This window comes from Carassius auratus, unplaced genomic scaffold (assembly GCF_003368295.1).
Source record: "Carassius auratus strain Wakin unplaced genomic scaffold, ASM336829v1 scaf_tig00018356, whole genome shotgun sequence".
In the NCBI taxonomy this organism is placed as follows: Eukaryota; Metazoa; Chordata; class Actinopteri; order Cypriniformes; family Cyprinidae; genus Carassius; species Carassius auratus.
In genome coordinates this window covers 15216-29994 of record NW_020524882.1, presented here as the reverse complement: position 1 = coordinate 29994, position 14779 = coordinate 15216, and the positions used below count along the sequence as shown (strand labels likewise).

At 38.0% G+C, this 14779-nt stretch overlaps 3 protein-coding genes across 4 annotated transcripts in view; all 3 read right to left on the bottom strand.

The window, feature by feature from the left end:
- LOC113076029 (serine/threonine-protein kinase pim-2-like) overlaps positions 1 to 8358 on the bottom strand; it is a 28259-nt gene extending 19901 nt beyond the window's left edge. The window contains exons 1-2 of the mRNA XM_026248676.1: positions 7891 to 8358; positions 7418 to 7506 (exon numbers count right to left, since the gene is read on the bottom strand). Coding sequence (XP_026104461.1) covers positions 7418 to 7506; positions 7891 to 8221 — 420 coding nt within the window. The 5' untranslated portion in view covers positions 8222 to 8358. The remainder of the gene's footprint in view (positions 1 to 7417; positions 7507 to 7890) is intronic.
- On the bottom strand, positions 3995 to 6849 carry LOC113076030 (serine/threonine-protein kinase pim-2-like). 2 transcript variants are annotated; one of them, XM_026248677.1, is made up of 7 exons: positions 6655 to 6849; positions 6086 to 6180; positions 5818 to 5871; positions 5332 to 5710; positions 4969 to 5145; positions 4676 to 4773; positions 3995 to 4488 (listed from the first exon to the last, which is right to left on the bottom strand). In XM_026248677.1, exons 1-7 carry the CDS (start codon positions 6833 to 6835, stop codon positions 4477 to 4479), a joined length of 996 nt encoding a protein of 331 aa, XP_026104462.1. In that variant the 5' UTR covers positions 6836 to 6849; the 3' UTR covers positions 3995 to 4476. The 2 variants fall into 2 exon arrangements, with proteins under 2 accessions (XP_026104462.1, XP_026104463.1); XM_026248678.1 differs by having other exon boundaries at positions 4685 to 4773.
- A 2512-nt stretch (positions 8359 to 10870) lies between the features above and the next one.
- LOC113076036 (serine/threonine-protein kinase pim-1-like) lies at positions 10871 to 14572 on the bottom strand. The gene is made up of 11 exons (XM_026248684.1): positions 14395 to 14572; positions 13922 to 14010; positions 13472 to 13519; positions 13311 to 13384; positions 13159 to 13193; positions 12590 to 12684; positions 12322 to 12375; positions 11836 to 12214; positions 11473 to 11649; positions 11189 to 11277; positions 10871 to 10992 (listed from the first exon to the last, which is right to left on the bottom strand). The coding sequence occupies exons 1-11, from the start codon at positions 14570 to 14572 to the stop codon at positions 10981 to 10983; spliced, it is 1230 nt and encodes a 409-aa protein (XP_026104469.1). The 3' UTR covers positions 10871 to 10980.
- Between the last annotated feature and the right edge of the window lie 207 nt (positions 14573 to 14779).

Here is a 14779-nt window from a genome sequence, read left to right as displayed (position 1 = left end):
ATGTAATTTGGGCAAGGGAATGAAATGTGCCGCCTTCGAGAACCGGTCCACTACAGTCAAAACGACTGTCATGCCATTAGAGGGCAGGAGGGCGGTGACAAAATCTAGAGCGATATGTGACCAGGGTCTCGAAGGGACAGACAGCAGTTGAAGAAGCCCATCAGGAGGTCAGTTAGATGACTTACCACTGGCGCAAACTGAACAAGCCAAAACAAAATCGCGGACATCGCGAGCCATACGTGGCCACCAGAATCGTTGTCTAACCAACCCATTAGTTCTACTTATCCCTGGATGACAAGCCATGTTGGAACAATGACCCCACTGGACAACTTCGGACCTTAACTCTTCTGGCACAAATAAGCGGTTCGGTGGGCAACCGGACGGAGGCATTACCCCTTCTAAGGCCGTCTTGTCCTTCGACTCGACCTCCCATATGAGTGCTGAGACTACTAATCTCTCAGGCAAAATACACTCGGGAGTAGCGGGACAGGCGGAGGGATCAAAGAGACGAGACAAAGAATCGGGTTTAACATTTTTTGAACCCGGGCGGTACGATAGGGTAAATTCAAAACGGCCGAAAAAAAGTGCCCACCGAGTTTGCCTGGAATTGAGTCTTTTGGCAGTTCTGATGTACTCTAAATTCTTGTGATCGGTCCAAACAATAAAGGGAACCCCTGAACCCTCTAACCAGTGGCGCCACTCCTCCAAAGCTAATTTGACCGCCAACAATTCTCTATTGCCAATGTCATAATTACGTTCGGCAGGAGATAATCAATGAGAGAAAAACGCGCAAGGGTGTACCTTATCGTCTGAAGCAGCACGTTGGGACAACACTGCTCCTACCCCCACCTCTGATGCGTCGACCTCCACCACGAACTGCCGTGTGGGATCAGGGGCGACAAGGATGGGAGCCGAAACAAAGCAGGAAGGGTTTTAAAGACAATTTCTGCATGAAGGCCTTTAAATGACAAAAGTATAGAGATTTTACAGACAAGTAAAAAAAAAAAAAGCTAAGCTTACGGTTTACATTTTTACAGTCTTTGTGGGGATCCACTATCATTTGCATTAAGAGACAGACTAAACCAGTTTTCACTCCCTCCAGAAAATTTGTGGCAATATTTGTGGCTAATGTGAGTAAATTTTCCAACCCTTTACCCTTTGACTGATTTGGACTTGTAGGGAGGAACAAAAGTACACTGTAAATGAAAGGAAGCTTTGTTGGATGGAATGCAACAATACACCTATTTCACCTCATTTGTCCTTTTTCATAATTTTTGGAAGTCTTTGAAAACTTATGTATCATTAATTTAAATGGGTTACTTACCTTGAAATGCTTCAGTTAACAGGCAGAAATTCTATTGTTCCATTTTTTCCTCCACAAAAAAGTCCATTGTCTAAAACATAAGTATAAAGACATTTAGTACAACACATTTAAAAAACATGTCAATCAATCTAGCTTCATAAGAGAAACTGCTGTAATTGTAGGGTATTCCAATAGATGCATAACAATATTCAATAATAAATCATAAAAACACTTTTACAGTACAATTAACTAGTGCTGGTGCGCTAAGAAGAATATGGCTTCTGTTTTAGCCTCACGATTACCTCACGACTGCGCGCTTTTCTTTCTTCTGTGTTTTTACCTTTTATAACAGAAAATTGCAGGTTCATTCAAACGATTCTCGCGGAGTCTGTCTGTCGCATGACTGATGTGTGCTCAGCTCGAGCAGCTTCTTTCACAGGTCCGATCCGATAAATGGTCCGTGCAGCTTTTCTATCATTTTTATTAACTCTAAGTAATACTTGTCTAAACATTTTTTGCAGCTTATCTTTTAGTGTATTAATACTGGCGAACAAACATGAATAGCATTCATTTACAATCGATCTGATTATCTGGGGGAAACAAACGGACTAAAGGGAATTAAAACTTTTTAACGTATAAAAAACCAAGAAATTAACGTATCAGACACATTACTTAATGTTATGAAAGTTATATACATCACACGATTATATTAACAAGTTACTTACCCTTCATAATCAGGCAGGCTGCCACACTGATGTCCGAGCTGAGTCTCTGACTGGACCGTTAAAATTTGAACAGGAGTGAAGCGGGAAACATATTTAACCCAACAGATGGGTTATAAATAAAAATAACCCAATGACGAAAAAAAAATTACCCAACAAATTTTAAGATAACCCAACACATTGACCCAATATGTGAAACCCAACCGTTGTGTTAAAAAAAACAACCCAACGTTTTTTGCTGGGCTTAAGTACAATAATCAAGTAAAATTACTCAAGTACCATATTTTACACCCCTGCAAACAGGAAACATCTAAAAACAGGCTGGTATTAAAACAAAATTATGGCTTTACAAAAACACATTAAAATAAAACAGTAAATATGATAACATATGATAAATAAAACAACAAATATGTTATGTTCTAACTGTATTTAACATTTTCACAACTGTCGAAAACCTTTCGAATTTTGTTTATAAAAACATGCTTCTGGAAATGGATCTTTTCTATCCCTAATCAGGGTTAATATTTAGCATTTCAGGCTCATATTGACTACAAAGTATGTGCTTTCTGCAAATGTAATTGTGCAAGTGTAACTGATTAGTTTATTATTTTTTATATCATTCATATCAGAGACTTCAGAGTTGTTTCGCTGACTTTCAGGAATGTTTAATAGGCCTATTGTGCAAAACAATCCCGCAACCTACATGTCTTGTGCAATACACTGCACAACGGTATTACTTTGTTTTAATATGTATATAATGCAGTCTCTTTTGATAACTGATGACATTAGCGCTATGCTCTTGTCCAAGCTTTTCATGGCTACAATAACGGCTTGCGAGATGTGACCAAGTAATCGCAATAGTTGCAATCATATGATATCCAGAAGGCTAAATTGGTCTAGCATTTCCAGTGTGTGTGCTGGTTATTTTGAACGGGGACATCTGGTCACCCTAATATAGAATGCATATATAAACACTTTGTCTCAGTGTTTCAATCGATTTTATATACAAAAATGTATTTCACAACAAATCCAATGCATAACTTTTACTGGAATATGTATGTATTGTCCAGTTTAATGACAATTCAATACATATATTTTATATAAAATACTAATAAAGGCATGACTTTTGCTTTAATAACTTGTGCAGGCTTCTTCCAAATCAAGATTTATTTCTCTCTCTCTCTGTGTGTGTGTGTGTGTGCTGTCTTTGTGTATCTGCTATAGCCTATAGTGTATTATATCAATCAAGTTGTTAATTTCTCCTGATGTCTATAGCTTTTAACATGTTCAGATGGTACTTTACAGTGTTGCAGTCTGTGGTTTTACTTTGTTTGTTTTTTTACTTTATTTAAAAATATTTTATAGTTTGTTATAGAAAATAAAGTTATGCTCAGAGTTCAGAGCCTCCATCATACGATTATAACAGATGCCTTCCGAGTGGAGACCTGCACTATCGAGTGCGTTGTGGGACACTTGATGGGCGAGTAGAGACTTGTGTGTGCGGGATGCAGGAGAATAAGGGTGTATCTAGTGTGATCACTCTGTGCCGTGGTTCGTTTAGCTGGCCCCAGCTCGGTTGGAAGAGGTGGGCCAGAGCACGGTTCAGTTCGGTTCGGGTGTGGTGCACATGTAGTGTGAGCGGACCGCAGAATTTCTAACACATGCAGCGTGATTGTGTGAACATTTCTGAGCAACAAATGTGATAGATCTGTAAAACAATATATTCAAGATTCAAGATTTTATTTTTCACATAAAAGTTATATAACATACAAAAAGCAGTGAATTGTAGGTCTGGCATACTCTTTATAGAATGTGCCAAAAATAAGAAAATTAAATATACACAATATATTAAACTTCTACACAAATGATGTGCAGAGATGCTACACAGAAAACTGCTTCACGGATGATTTCAGCAGATTTCTGTGTATTGTGAGAGGGCCGTGTTTTACCACTTCCCAAAAGACTCAAAACAAATCGATGCACTCCACTGTGTTGAGCGAGACTGCTACCTTTACGTGTTAACAGAAACTTTGGGTTTCCCACTTATGAAGTCCCGAGCACTTCATGTGGGCTGCTGCAGTCTTAGGCCCACCACAAATGCTCTCATTGGTTGAGACACGTGATGACACCCATCCCAAGTCAGTACTGATCAACATCCCACTCCTCCTGTGACCCATGCTTTGACTGTATGTGTATTCAGAGCCAGTGAGCAATGGACTTTCATATTAACAAACAACTGTTAACGCGCGATAAAATAATTGTTGCCGTTAATCAATTAAAACGTTAAGGTGACAATAACATTTTAACTTAATATATATTCTAGTTTAAAACAGCTTTTCTGGGATGTTTTGGACTGCAGGGGACAGACGTTGTAGACTGGGCCTCTGATACTGCTGCAACTATTGCAGGAACCATTGGAGAGCTGAAGATACAACAACTTCTCAGGTGGTCTTATGTGGTGGCCTGAAACAAAACAGAAACAAATACAGTATTATTACAAGTGTTAATACACTACGAATGACATTTTATAAGGTAAAACATACAACTTCTTAAATCTAACAATAAAAGCAAAGCGAGAAAACTTGATTTGAAAATTGAAAATTGAAAAGAAAAATGTTAAACACGTCAAATTATTTTAAAGTGATCTTACGTTTAGTACCGTAAACCACTTGTGGGAAAGGATTTCCTCCAGCTGAATTCGGTTCTTTGGCTTTATTTGCAGGAGAGCGCGGAGCAATCTGCAGCATTCTGTGCAGAAAGATGAGAGGGACATCTGAATATTACCTTAAACTTAACACATGCTTTAATTTAATGATCATATTAGCTGTACGATCTGAGTTCAGGCATCAGAAATCAAGAAAACTTCATGCATTTTCTAACGCCATCTTTCAGAAAGCCACTTGTCCTTGTTTTGTATGTTTAAAATGATAACTGAACTCTTACCGTTTGACAGACCAGTTTTGGACCAGAGATGCAGTTTGAGCATGTGCAGATCTAAGAAACCTGGATAATATCCGGCCACTATTTTAAATAACAGAACCCCCAGTGACCAAACCGTCGCAGGCTTGCCGTGGTACTTTCCCTTTATGTGAAACTCAGGAGGGACGTATGTTGCTGTGCCTGGAAGAAAAAGATTTTGTTAGATGCGCAAGTTCGGTTCACAACAGTGACGAGATCCATGACTGTAACAGTGACGTAATTCTACTGTATATATATCGGGTGCTTCTTGTTGTTTTGGTGACTCACGCCTGGTCAACTCATAATATAATCGTCACTAGAGTTGTAGCTTTTAGATACAGTACATACCAGAGTATGACATGTAGACAGTTGTCCTCAGAATGTCCCCACACCCAAAGTCAATTAGTTTGACTTCAAGTGTCTGGTTGTTGATGAGAAGGTTGCTCAGTTTGATGTCACGGTGGAACACTTGGCGCTGGCAGCACACGTTCGCAGCTTTAGTCACCTGCATCATGACTCGCCGTGCTAAGCTCTCGTTGAGACGTCCACCCTGACGCCCCACAAAGTCTTCCAAAGTCTCGCAAGGAGAGGGACATTCAAGGATCATGACGAAATGGTCACTGTAGTCCTTCCAGTCCAGCAGCTGGATGATCTCTGGCACTCTGGGGCCTTTATTAGCCAGGATTGTGAGGGCGATCTCCAGTGGAACATGTTGCTGATATCCAGGCTAAAAGAAAGACATTGGTAAGATAGAAGTTGTTTTCCAAATAAGCACTTAGTCCAGTTTTCCTACTAGTTAGTGAGAGGAGAACAGAGAGAGTGCATCTTACTTACAATGTATAAACTTGGCCTGTAGGTTTCGGTCTTATTAACATATTTGACCGCCACCTGATCAAGAAAACAAACAACAATTAACTTGTGAAGAGGCCACCATTAAATATATACAGACAAGTTTTGTAAAGTTGAATTGAATTTAAGTTCAACCAGGACAAAAAGATACACTGAGAGGCCTTGCAAACAATAGCATGACATCACAGGAGTATAAAGATGAGACGGGGCAAAATCACTTCGCTAGATAAGTTTTCATCAAGTTTTCACTTACTTTAAGGTCATCCTCCAAACGTCTCGCCTCATACACAGAACCAAATCCACCTTCACCCAGCAGATCACCCAGCTGGTAGTGGCTGGAAATGAAGTCTGTTACAAGATAAAACAACTGCAGTTTTACACATTTGTTATAGTTATTATTCCATTTGATTTTATATAAAAATCTTAAATTACAGATGATAACATTTACATCAGTAGAGACTATATTAAATATGTTCATGTTATTATTTGTCACCCCTAAACTATGTGCATATAAAATTACAAAAACTGTTTATTTTACATTTCCCGGATGAAAGATCTGATCATGGCCTTAATCCATTTTCAAGTTGATTTATATGTGTTGAAGTGGATTTTATTTATTTATAATTTCAGATTTAACACATTTTATCAATTCTTCATTGAGGAAACCTTAAAAATTAGACCAAATTAGAGACCAAACAAGACGCTTAAAAGCTATTATAATCTATAATTTAAAACTAGAATGATTCAATTGATTAATTAATGAATGTCCCAGTTATGGATGTGTAGGTGTGAATGATGACTGGTCATGCTCATGTCATTTACCATCACTGCATCTGGCTTTCTGTTCTTTCTGGTTCTTCACTTTCTCTCTCTGCTGCTCTTGCTCTTGCTTCAGCTCTTCTTCACCCTGAACTGGGTTCGAGCTGCGCTTCAGATGTTTCTTCACAGCTCCGTAGAAAGAGGCCACCCTCCACCACTTCTTTTTCTTTTTCTCTTTCTCCATCACCTTCCTCTCCCGGTCGTTTCCCTCAGCAGCATCAGCAGTGCTCTCATGAAGATGTTGTTCCTCTGTGCTGCTGCTGGGGTTTGGGGGGGTGCTGAGATCACATCCGTGGCTATCTGGGCCTCTATTTGCCAGGATGTTGAGGTCCTTCTCTTCTGGAAGACGTTGTGGAGATCCAAGCTAAAAGAGAGACAGTTTTTACAACGGTAAGGTGAAAGTTCTTTTCCAAACGAGGATTTAGTTACTCTACTGAAATAAATAACTGTTTGTTTTAAAAGAGAGAAGAAGTGCATCCTACTAACAGTGTATAAACCTTCCACATCTTCATCAGTCTTGTTAAGATGTTTCACAGACACCTGATCAAGAAAATGAACAACTTACCTCATGTGTAGACGCCTCATCATTCCTGTCATGAAATCTATGCTACATTTTGTAAAGTTTGATTTAATTTAAACCCAACCAGGACAAAAAGATACACTGAGAGGCCTTCCTAACAATATAATTATATAACCAAATGATGAAGATAAGACAGGACTAAATGTATTTTCTAGCTAGGCAAGTTTTCATTCATCTTTTACTTACTTCAGGGTCATCCTTCAAACGTGTCGCCTCAGCGTCAAATCCACCTTCACACAGCTGATCGCTCACGAGGTTGTGTCTGACAGTGTAGTCTGTTAAAAGATGAAACAACTGCAGTTAACCTAAAAGTTCAAATATTTGTATTATTCAATTTTAATTCATATATAATCTCATAGAATTATTTTTAAACATATCCTGGATCTTATCCTTGATCAGTCTTCAAGTTTCTTTATTTATTATTGTGCTTATATGAATGTTTTTATTTAAGATTCCCCTGATTTGACTTATCTATATTGAGGAAACATTAAAAAGATAGGAAAAGGGTATTGAAGACTAAATAAGACAACCATTATAATCTATCCTCTAGATTAATTTACTACAAATGGATATCCAGGGATAAATGATGGCATTTGATGTAAAGTACAGAGCTTCAGTAAACTGTGTAACATATTCTTATGAGTTGATCATTGATTTACCATCACTGCATCTGTCTTTACACTGGTTCTGGTTCTTCACTCCCTCACTCTGCTCTTGCTCTTGCTGCAGCTCTACTTCACCCTGAACTGGGTTCGAGCTGCGCTTCAGATGTTTCTTCACAGCTCCAAACAAAGAAGACAACCTCCACCACTTCTTTTTCTTCTTCCCTTTCTCCATAACCTTCCTCTCCTCGTCGTTTCCCTCAGCAGCATCAGCAGTGCTCTCATGAGGATGTTGTTCCTCTGTGCTGCTGCTGGGGTTTGGGGGGGTGTTGAGATCACACACCTGACTCTCTGTCAACGGATGAACTCGACAAGGTCGCTGAAACATTGATGTCAAAATCGATAACAATCGCTGAAAATAACTGCTCAGTTTCACTCACCACTGCTACTAAACCCACAAAATGATTTCTTGGACTTATAAGTTCTACGAAATCGAGTTCTTTCTGTGACGTCACGATAACCTGCGCGCCCTTTTTTTTTTTTTTTTTTTTTTCACGCCGCTCGCGCCGGATTCACGAAGCATTCTTAAGAAAAAAATATTCTTAACTGCCATGTTCTCCTTCTAACGTAAGGGGGAAAAAAGTATGCAATTTTCTTGCATTTTCGAGAATTTTAATTTTTTTACAGAACAAGTCAGAAAGGGAGTTCATTTTTAATTTAAGCCAACAAATAAATGAACAATCTTTGGCGGTATTAAGCACACGTGCAGCGCGCGCACACTTCATCTCGTGACAGGCTCTTTATTCAAAAACATGCGCGTTTATTGTGATTATTACGAAGTGTTTTTCATTGAGTTTATCAGCGAGTCTTCAGCAAGAACCAGCACTGATTCAATAATGCATGTCATTTTCTTCTTCGGAAGTTTTTTTTTACAAGAATCGCATTTTTTAAGAACTTTTTGGAATTTTTCTTAGGACATTTCTTAACTTATTTTTCTTACAGATTTCTTAAGATGATTTTCGTGAATCAGACCCCTGATCTTAATATTTTAAACTGGGATCATAATGAATCCCAGGGGTCTATCATTCAATGACAATAGTAAACTATACCTAAAAGACCGATTAAACAATTGTTAAACAATTCACAATTAAACTAGTAAAGAAAAACATGTTGCCCACCATATGAAACAAAATATATGTATTAAATGTATTTTATGAATTTAAATATTTAAATTTCATATAAATGCAACTCTTATAATTATCTAGGCCTATCTGTCTATAGATATAGACTAAGGTGACCAGATTTCTGAAATTAAAACCGGGGGCACTTCAGTGGTCAAAATATCACTGAAATCTCACTTGTTATTATCTACGAATTAAAAAACTGGGACAGTATGTTTTTGTGTTTTTATTTGATTGTTGTGGGTTCCATACATTAATTTCATAATTGATACAGTGGTGTTTGAGGATCAAACCTACCCCAGGGTTTTATTTTTATTTTTATACAATTCACCAAAAATCACACCGAAAAATAATAACCATTGCAAATATCCTGGAGTGTAAAAAGTCCACTCTGGTAAGAACAACACTAAACATTTAAAAAAGCTGTCATGTCTATATATCAAAACATGAATTATATTTAAATTCTTGTCACTGACAGTATTTGCACTCAGCCATTTTGTGCATTCAACCAATATACTACAGCTTAAACATATATCAAAATGAAATATATATATATATATATATATATATATATATATATATATATATATATATATATATATATATATTAGGGCTGTAACGGTACTCAAAAATCACGGTTCGGTACGTACCTCGGTTTTAAAGTCATGGTTCGGTTCATTTTCGGTACAGTAAGCGATAGAAATGCAAACATTAAACTGCAGGTTGTTTATTACTATAAACTTTTTTTTTTAACAATTTGTTTTTTAAAATACTTTTTAATGAAATATATATAAAATAAAAAAAGAATAAGAAATAAAATACTGCTGCAAAGTTCTCCACTAAATAAAATACTCTCAGTCTTAAACCACGCCACGCTCACGCCACGCAGCCAGTGTGTCACAGACCTTAGAATCAGGGCAGGATTTGCGCTGAACGCGTAGACTTCCGCCACTTAATATGTTCATTTGGAAACACAAAAATGTACCCATATTCTGCATACAAAATATTGCATTCGGTACACACGTGCACCATACCGAAAGCCCTGTACTGAAACGGTCCGGTACCAATACACGTACCGTTACACCCCCAATATATATATTTATATATATAAAGAGAGAGAGATATCTTTTAATTATTTATTTATCTATAAATAAAGCACAGAATTTCTAACACATGCAGCGTGATTGTATGAACATTTCTGAGCAGCAAATGTGATAGACCTGTAAAACAATATATTCAAGATTCAAGATTTTATTTTTCACATAAAAGTTATATAACATACAAAAAGCAGTGAATTGTAGGTCTGGCATACTCTTTATAGACTGTGCCAAAAATAAGAAAATTAAATATACACAATATATTAAACTTCTATACAGATGATGTGCAGAGATGCTACACAGAAAACTGCTTCACGGATGATTTCAGCAGATTTCTGTGTATTGTGAGAGGGCCGTGTTTTACCGCTTCACAAAAGACTTAAAACAAATCGATGCACTCCACTGTGTTGAGCGAGACTGCTACCTTTACGTGTTAACAGAAACTTTGGGTTTCCCACTTATGAAGTCCCGAGCACTTCATGTGAGCTGCTGCAGTCTTAGGCCCACCACAAATGCTCTCATTGGTTGAGACACGTGATGACACCCATCCCAAGTCAGTACTGATCAACATCCCACTCCTCCTGTGACCCATGCTTTGACTGTATGTGTATTCAGAGCCAGTGAGCAATGGACTTTCATATTAACAAACAACTGTTAACGCGCGATAAAATAATTGTTGCCGTTAATCAATTAAAACGTTAAGGTGACAATAACATTTTAACTTAATATATATTCTAGTTTAAAACAGCTTTTCTGGGATGTTTTGGACTGCGGGGGACAGACGTGGTGGTAGACTGGGCCTCTGATACTGCTGCAACTATTGCAGGAACCATTGGAGAGCTGAAGATACAACAACTTCTCAGGTGGTCTTATGTGGTGGCCTGAAACAAAACAGAAACAAATACAGTATTATTACAAGTGTTAATACACTACGAATGACATTTTATAAGGTAAAACATACAACTTCTTAAATCTAACAATAAAAGCAAAGCGAGAAAACTTGATTTGAAAATTGAAAATTGAAAAGAAAAATGTTAAACATGTCAAATTATTTTAAAGTGATCTTAGGTTTAGTACCGTAAACCACTTGTGGGAAAGGATTTCCTCCAGCTGAATTCGGTTCTTTGGCTTTATTTGCAGGAGAGCGCGGAGCAATCTGCAGCATTCTGTGCAGAAAGATGAGAGGGACATCTGAATATTACTTTAAACTTAACACATGCTTTAATTTAATGATCATATTAGCTGTACGATCTGAGTTCAGGCATCAGAAATCAAGAAAACTTCATGCAATTTCTAACGCCATCTTTCAGAAAGCTACTTGTCCTTGTTTTGTATGTTTAAAATGATAACTGAACTCTTACCGTTTGACAGACCAGTTCTGGACCAGAGATGCAGTTTGAGCATGTGCAGATCTAAGAAACCTGGATAATATCCGGCCACTATTTTAAATAACAGAACCCCCAGTGACCAAACCGTCGCAGGCTTGCCGTGGTACTTTCCCTTTATGTGAAACTCAGGAGGGACGTATGTTGCTGTGCCTGGAAGAAAAAGATTTTGTTAGATGCGCAAGTTCGATTCACAACAGTGACGAGATCCATGACTGTAACAGTGTCGTAATTCTACTGTATATATATCGGGTGCTTCTTGTTGTTTTGGTGACTCACGCCTGGTCCACTCATAATATAATCGTCACTAGAGTTGTAGCTTTTAGATACAGTACATACCAGAGTATGACATGTAGACAGTTGTCCTCAGAATGTCCCCACACCCAAAGTCAATTAGTTTGACTTCAAGTGTCTGGTTGTTGATGAGAAGGTTGCTCAGTTTGATGTCACGGTGGAACACTTGGCGCTGGCAGCACACGTTCGCAGCTTTAGTCACCTGCATCATGACTCGCCGTGCTAAGCTCTCGTTGAGACGTCCACCCTGACGCCCCACAAAGTCTTCCAAAGTCTCGCAAGGAGAGGGACATTCAAGGATCATGACGAAATGGTCACTGTAGTCCTTCCAGTCCAGCAGCTGGATGATCTCTGGCACTCTGGGGCCTTTATTAGCCAGGATTGTGAGGGCGATCTCCAGTGGAACATGTTGCTGATATCCAGGCTAAAAGAAAGACGTTGGTAAGATAGAAGTTGTTTTCCAAATAAGCACTTAGTCCAGTTTTCCTACTAGTTAGTGAGAGGAGAACAGAGAGAGTGCATCTTACTTACAATGTATAAACTTGGCCTGTAGGTTTCGGTCTTATTAACATATTTGACCGCCACCTGATCAAGAAAACAAACAACAATTAACTTGTGAAGAGGCCACCATTAAATCTAAACAGACAAGTTTTGTAAAGTTGAATTGAATTTAAGTTCAACCAGGACAAAAAGATACACTGAGAGGCCTTGCAAACAATAGCATGACATCACAGGAGTATAAAGATGAGACGGGGCAAAATCACTTCGCTAGATAAGTTTTCATCAAGTTTTCACTTACTTTAAGGTCATCCTCCAAACGTCTCGCCTCATACACAGAACCAAATCCACCTTCACCCAGCAGATCACCCAGCTGGTAGTGGCTGGAAATGAAGTCTGTTACAAGATAAAACAACTGCAGTTTTACACATTTGTTATAGTTATTATTCCATTTGATTTTATATAAAAATCTTAAATTACAGATGATAACATTTACATCAGTAGAGACTATATTAAATATGTTCATGTTATTATTTGTCACCCCTAAACTATGTGCATATAAAATTACAAAAACTGTTTATTTTACATTTCCCGGATGAAAGATCTGATCATGGCCTTAATCCATTTTCAAGTTGATTTATATGTGTTGAAGTGGATTTTATTTATTTATAATTTCAGATTTAACACATTTTATCAATTCTTCATTGAGGAAACCTTAAAAATTAGACCAAATTAGAGACCAAACAAGACGCTTAAAAGCTATTATAATCTATAATTTAAAACTAGAATGATCCAATTGATTAATTAATGAATGTCCCAGTTATGGATGTGTAGGTGTGAATGATGACTGGTCATGCTCATGTCATTTACCATCACTGCATCTGGCTTTCTGTTCTTTCTGGTTCTTCACTTTCTCTCTCTGCTGCTCTTGTTCTTGCTTCAGCTCTTCTTCACCCTGAACTGGGTTCGAGCTGCGCTTCAGATGTTTCTTCACAGCTCCGTAGAAAGAGGCCACCCTCCACCACTTCTTTTTCTTCTTCTCTTTCTCCATCACCTTCCTCTCCTGGTCGTTTCCCTCAGCAGCATCAGCAGTGCTCTCATGAGGATGTTGTTCCTCTGTGCTGCTGCTGGGGTTTGGGGGGGTGCTGAGATCACATCCGTGGCTATCTGGGCCTCTATTTGCCAGGATGTTGAGGTCCTTCTCTTCTGGAAGACGTTGTGGAGATCCAAGCTAAAAGAGAGACAGTTTTTACAACGGTAAGGTGAAAGTTCTTTTCCAAACGAGGATTTAGTTACTCTACTGAAATAAATAACTGTTTGTTTTAAAAGAGAGAAGAAGTGCATCCTACTAACAGTGTATAAACCTTCCACATCTTCATCAGTCTTGTTAAGATGTTTCACAGACACCTGATCAAGAAAATGAACAACTTACCTCATGTGTAGACGCCTCATCATTCCTGTCATGAAATCTATGCTACATTTTGTAAAGTTTGATTTAATTTAAACCCAACCAGGACAAAAAGACACACTGAGAGGCCTTCCTAACAATATAATTATATAACCAAATGATGAAGATAAGACAGGACTAAATGTATTTTCTAGCTAGGCAAGTTTTCATTCATCTTTTACTTACTTCAGGGTCATCCTTCAAACGTGTCGCCTCAGCGTCAAATCCACCTTCACACAGCTGATCACTCACGAGGTTGTGTCTGACAGTGTAGTCTGTTAAAAGATGAAACAACTGCAGTTAACCTAAAAGTTCAAATATTTGTATTATTCAATTTTAATTCATATATAATCTCATAGAATTATTTTTAAACATATCCTGGATCTTATCCTTGATCAGTCTTCAAGTTTCTTTATTTATTATTGTGCTTATATGAATGTTTTTATTTAAGATTCCCCTGATTTGACTTATCTATATTGAGGAAACATTAAAAAGATAGGAAAAGGGTATTGAAGACTAAATAAGACAACCATTATAATCTATCCTCTAGATTAATTTACTACAAATGGATATCCAGGGATAAATGATGGCATTTGATGTAAAGTACAGAGCTTCAGTAAACTGTGTAACATATTCTTATGAGTTGATCATTGATTTACCATCACTGCATCTGTCTTTACACTGGTTCTGGTTCTTCACTCCCTCACTCTGCTCTTGCTCTTGCTGCAGCTCTACTTCACCCTGAACTGGGTTCGAGCTGCGCTTCAGATGTTTCTTCACAGCTCCAAACAAAGAAGACAACCTCCACCACTTCTTTTTCTTCTTCCCTTTCTCCATAACCTTCCTCTCCTCGTCGTTTCCCTCAGCAGCATCAGCAGTGCTCTCATGAGGATGTTGTTCCTCTGTGCTGCTGCTGGGGTTTGGGGGTGTGTTGAGATCACACACCTGACTCTCCGTCAACGGATGAACTCGACAAGGTCGCTGAAACATTGTTGTCAATATATATATATATATATTAGGGCTGTAACGGTACTCAAAAATCAC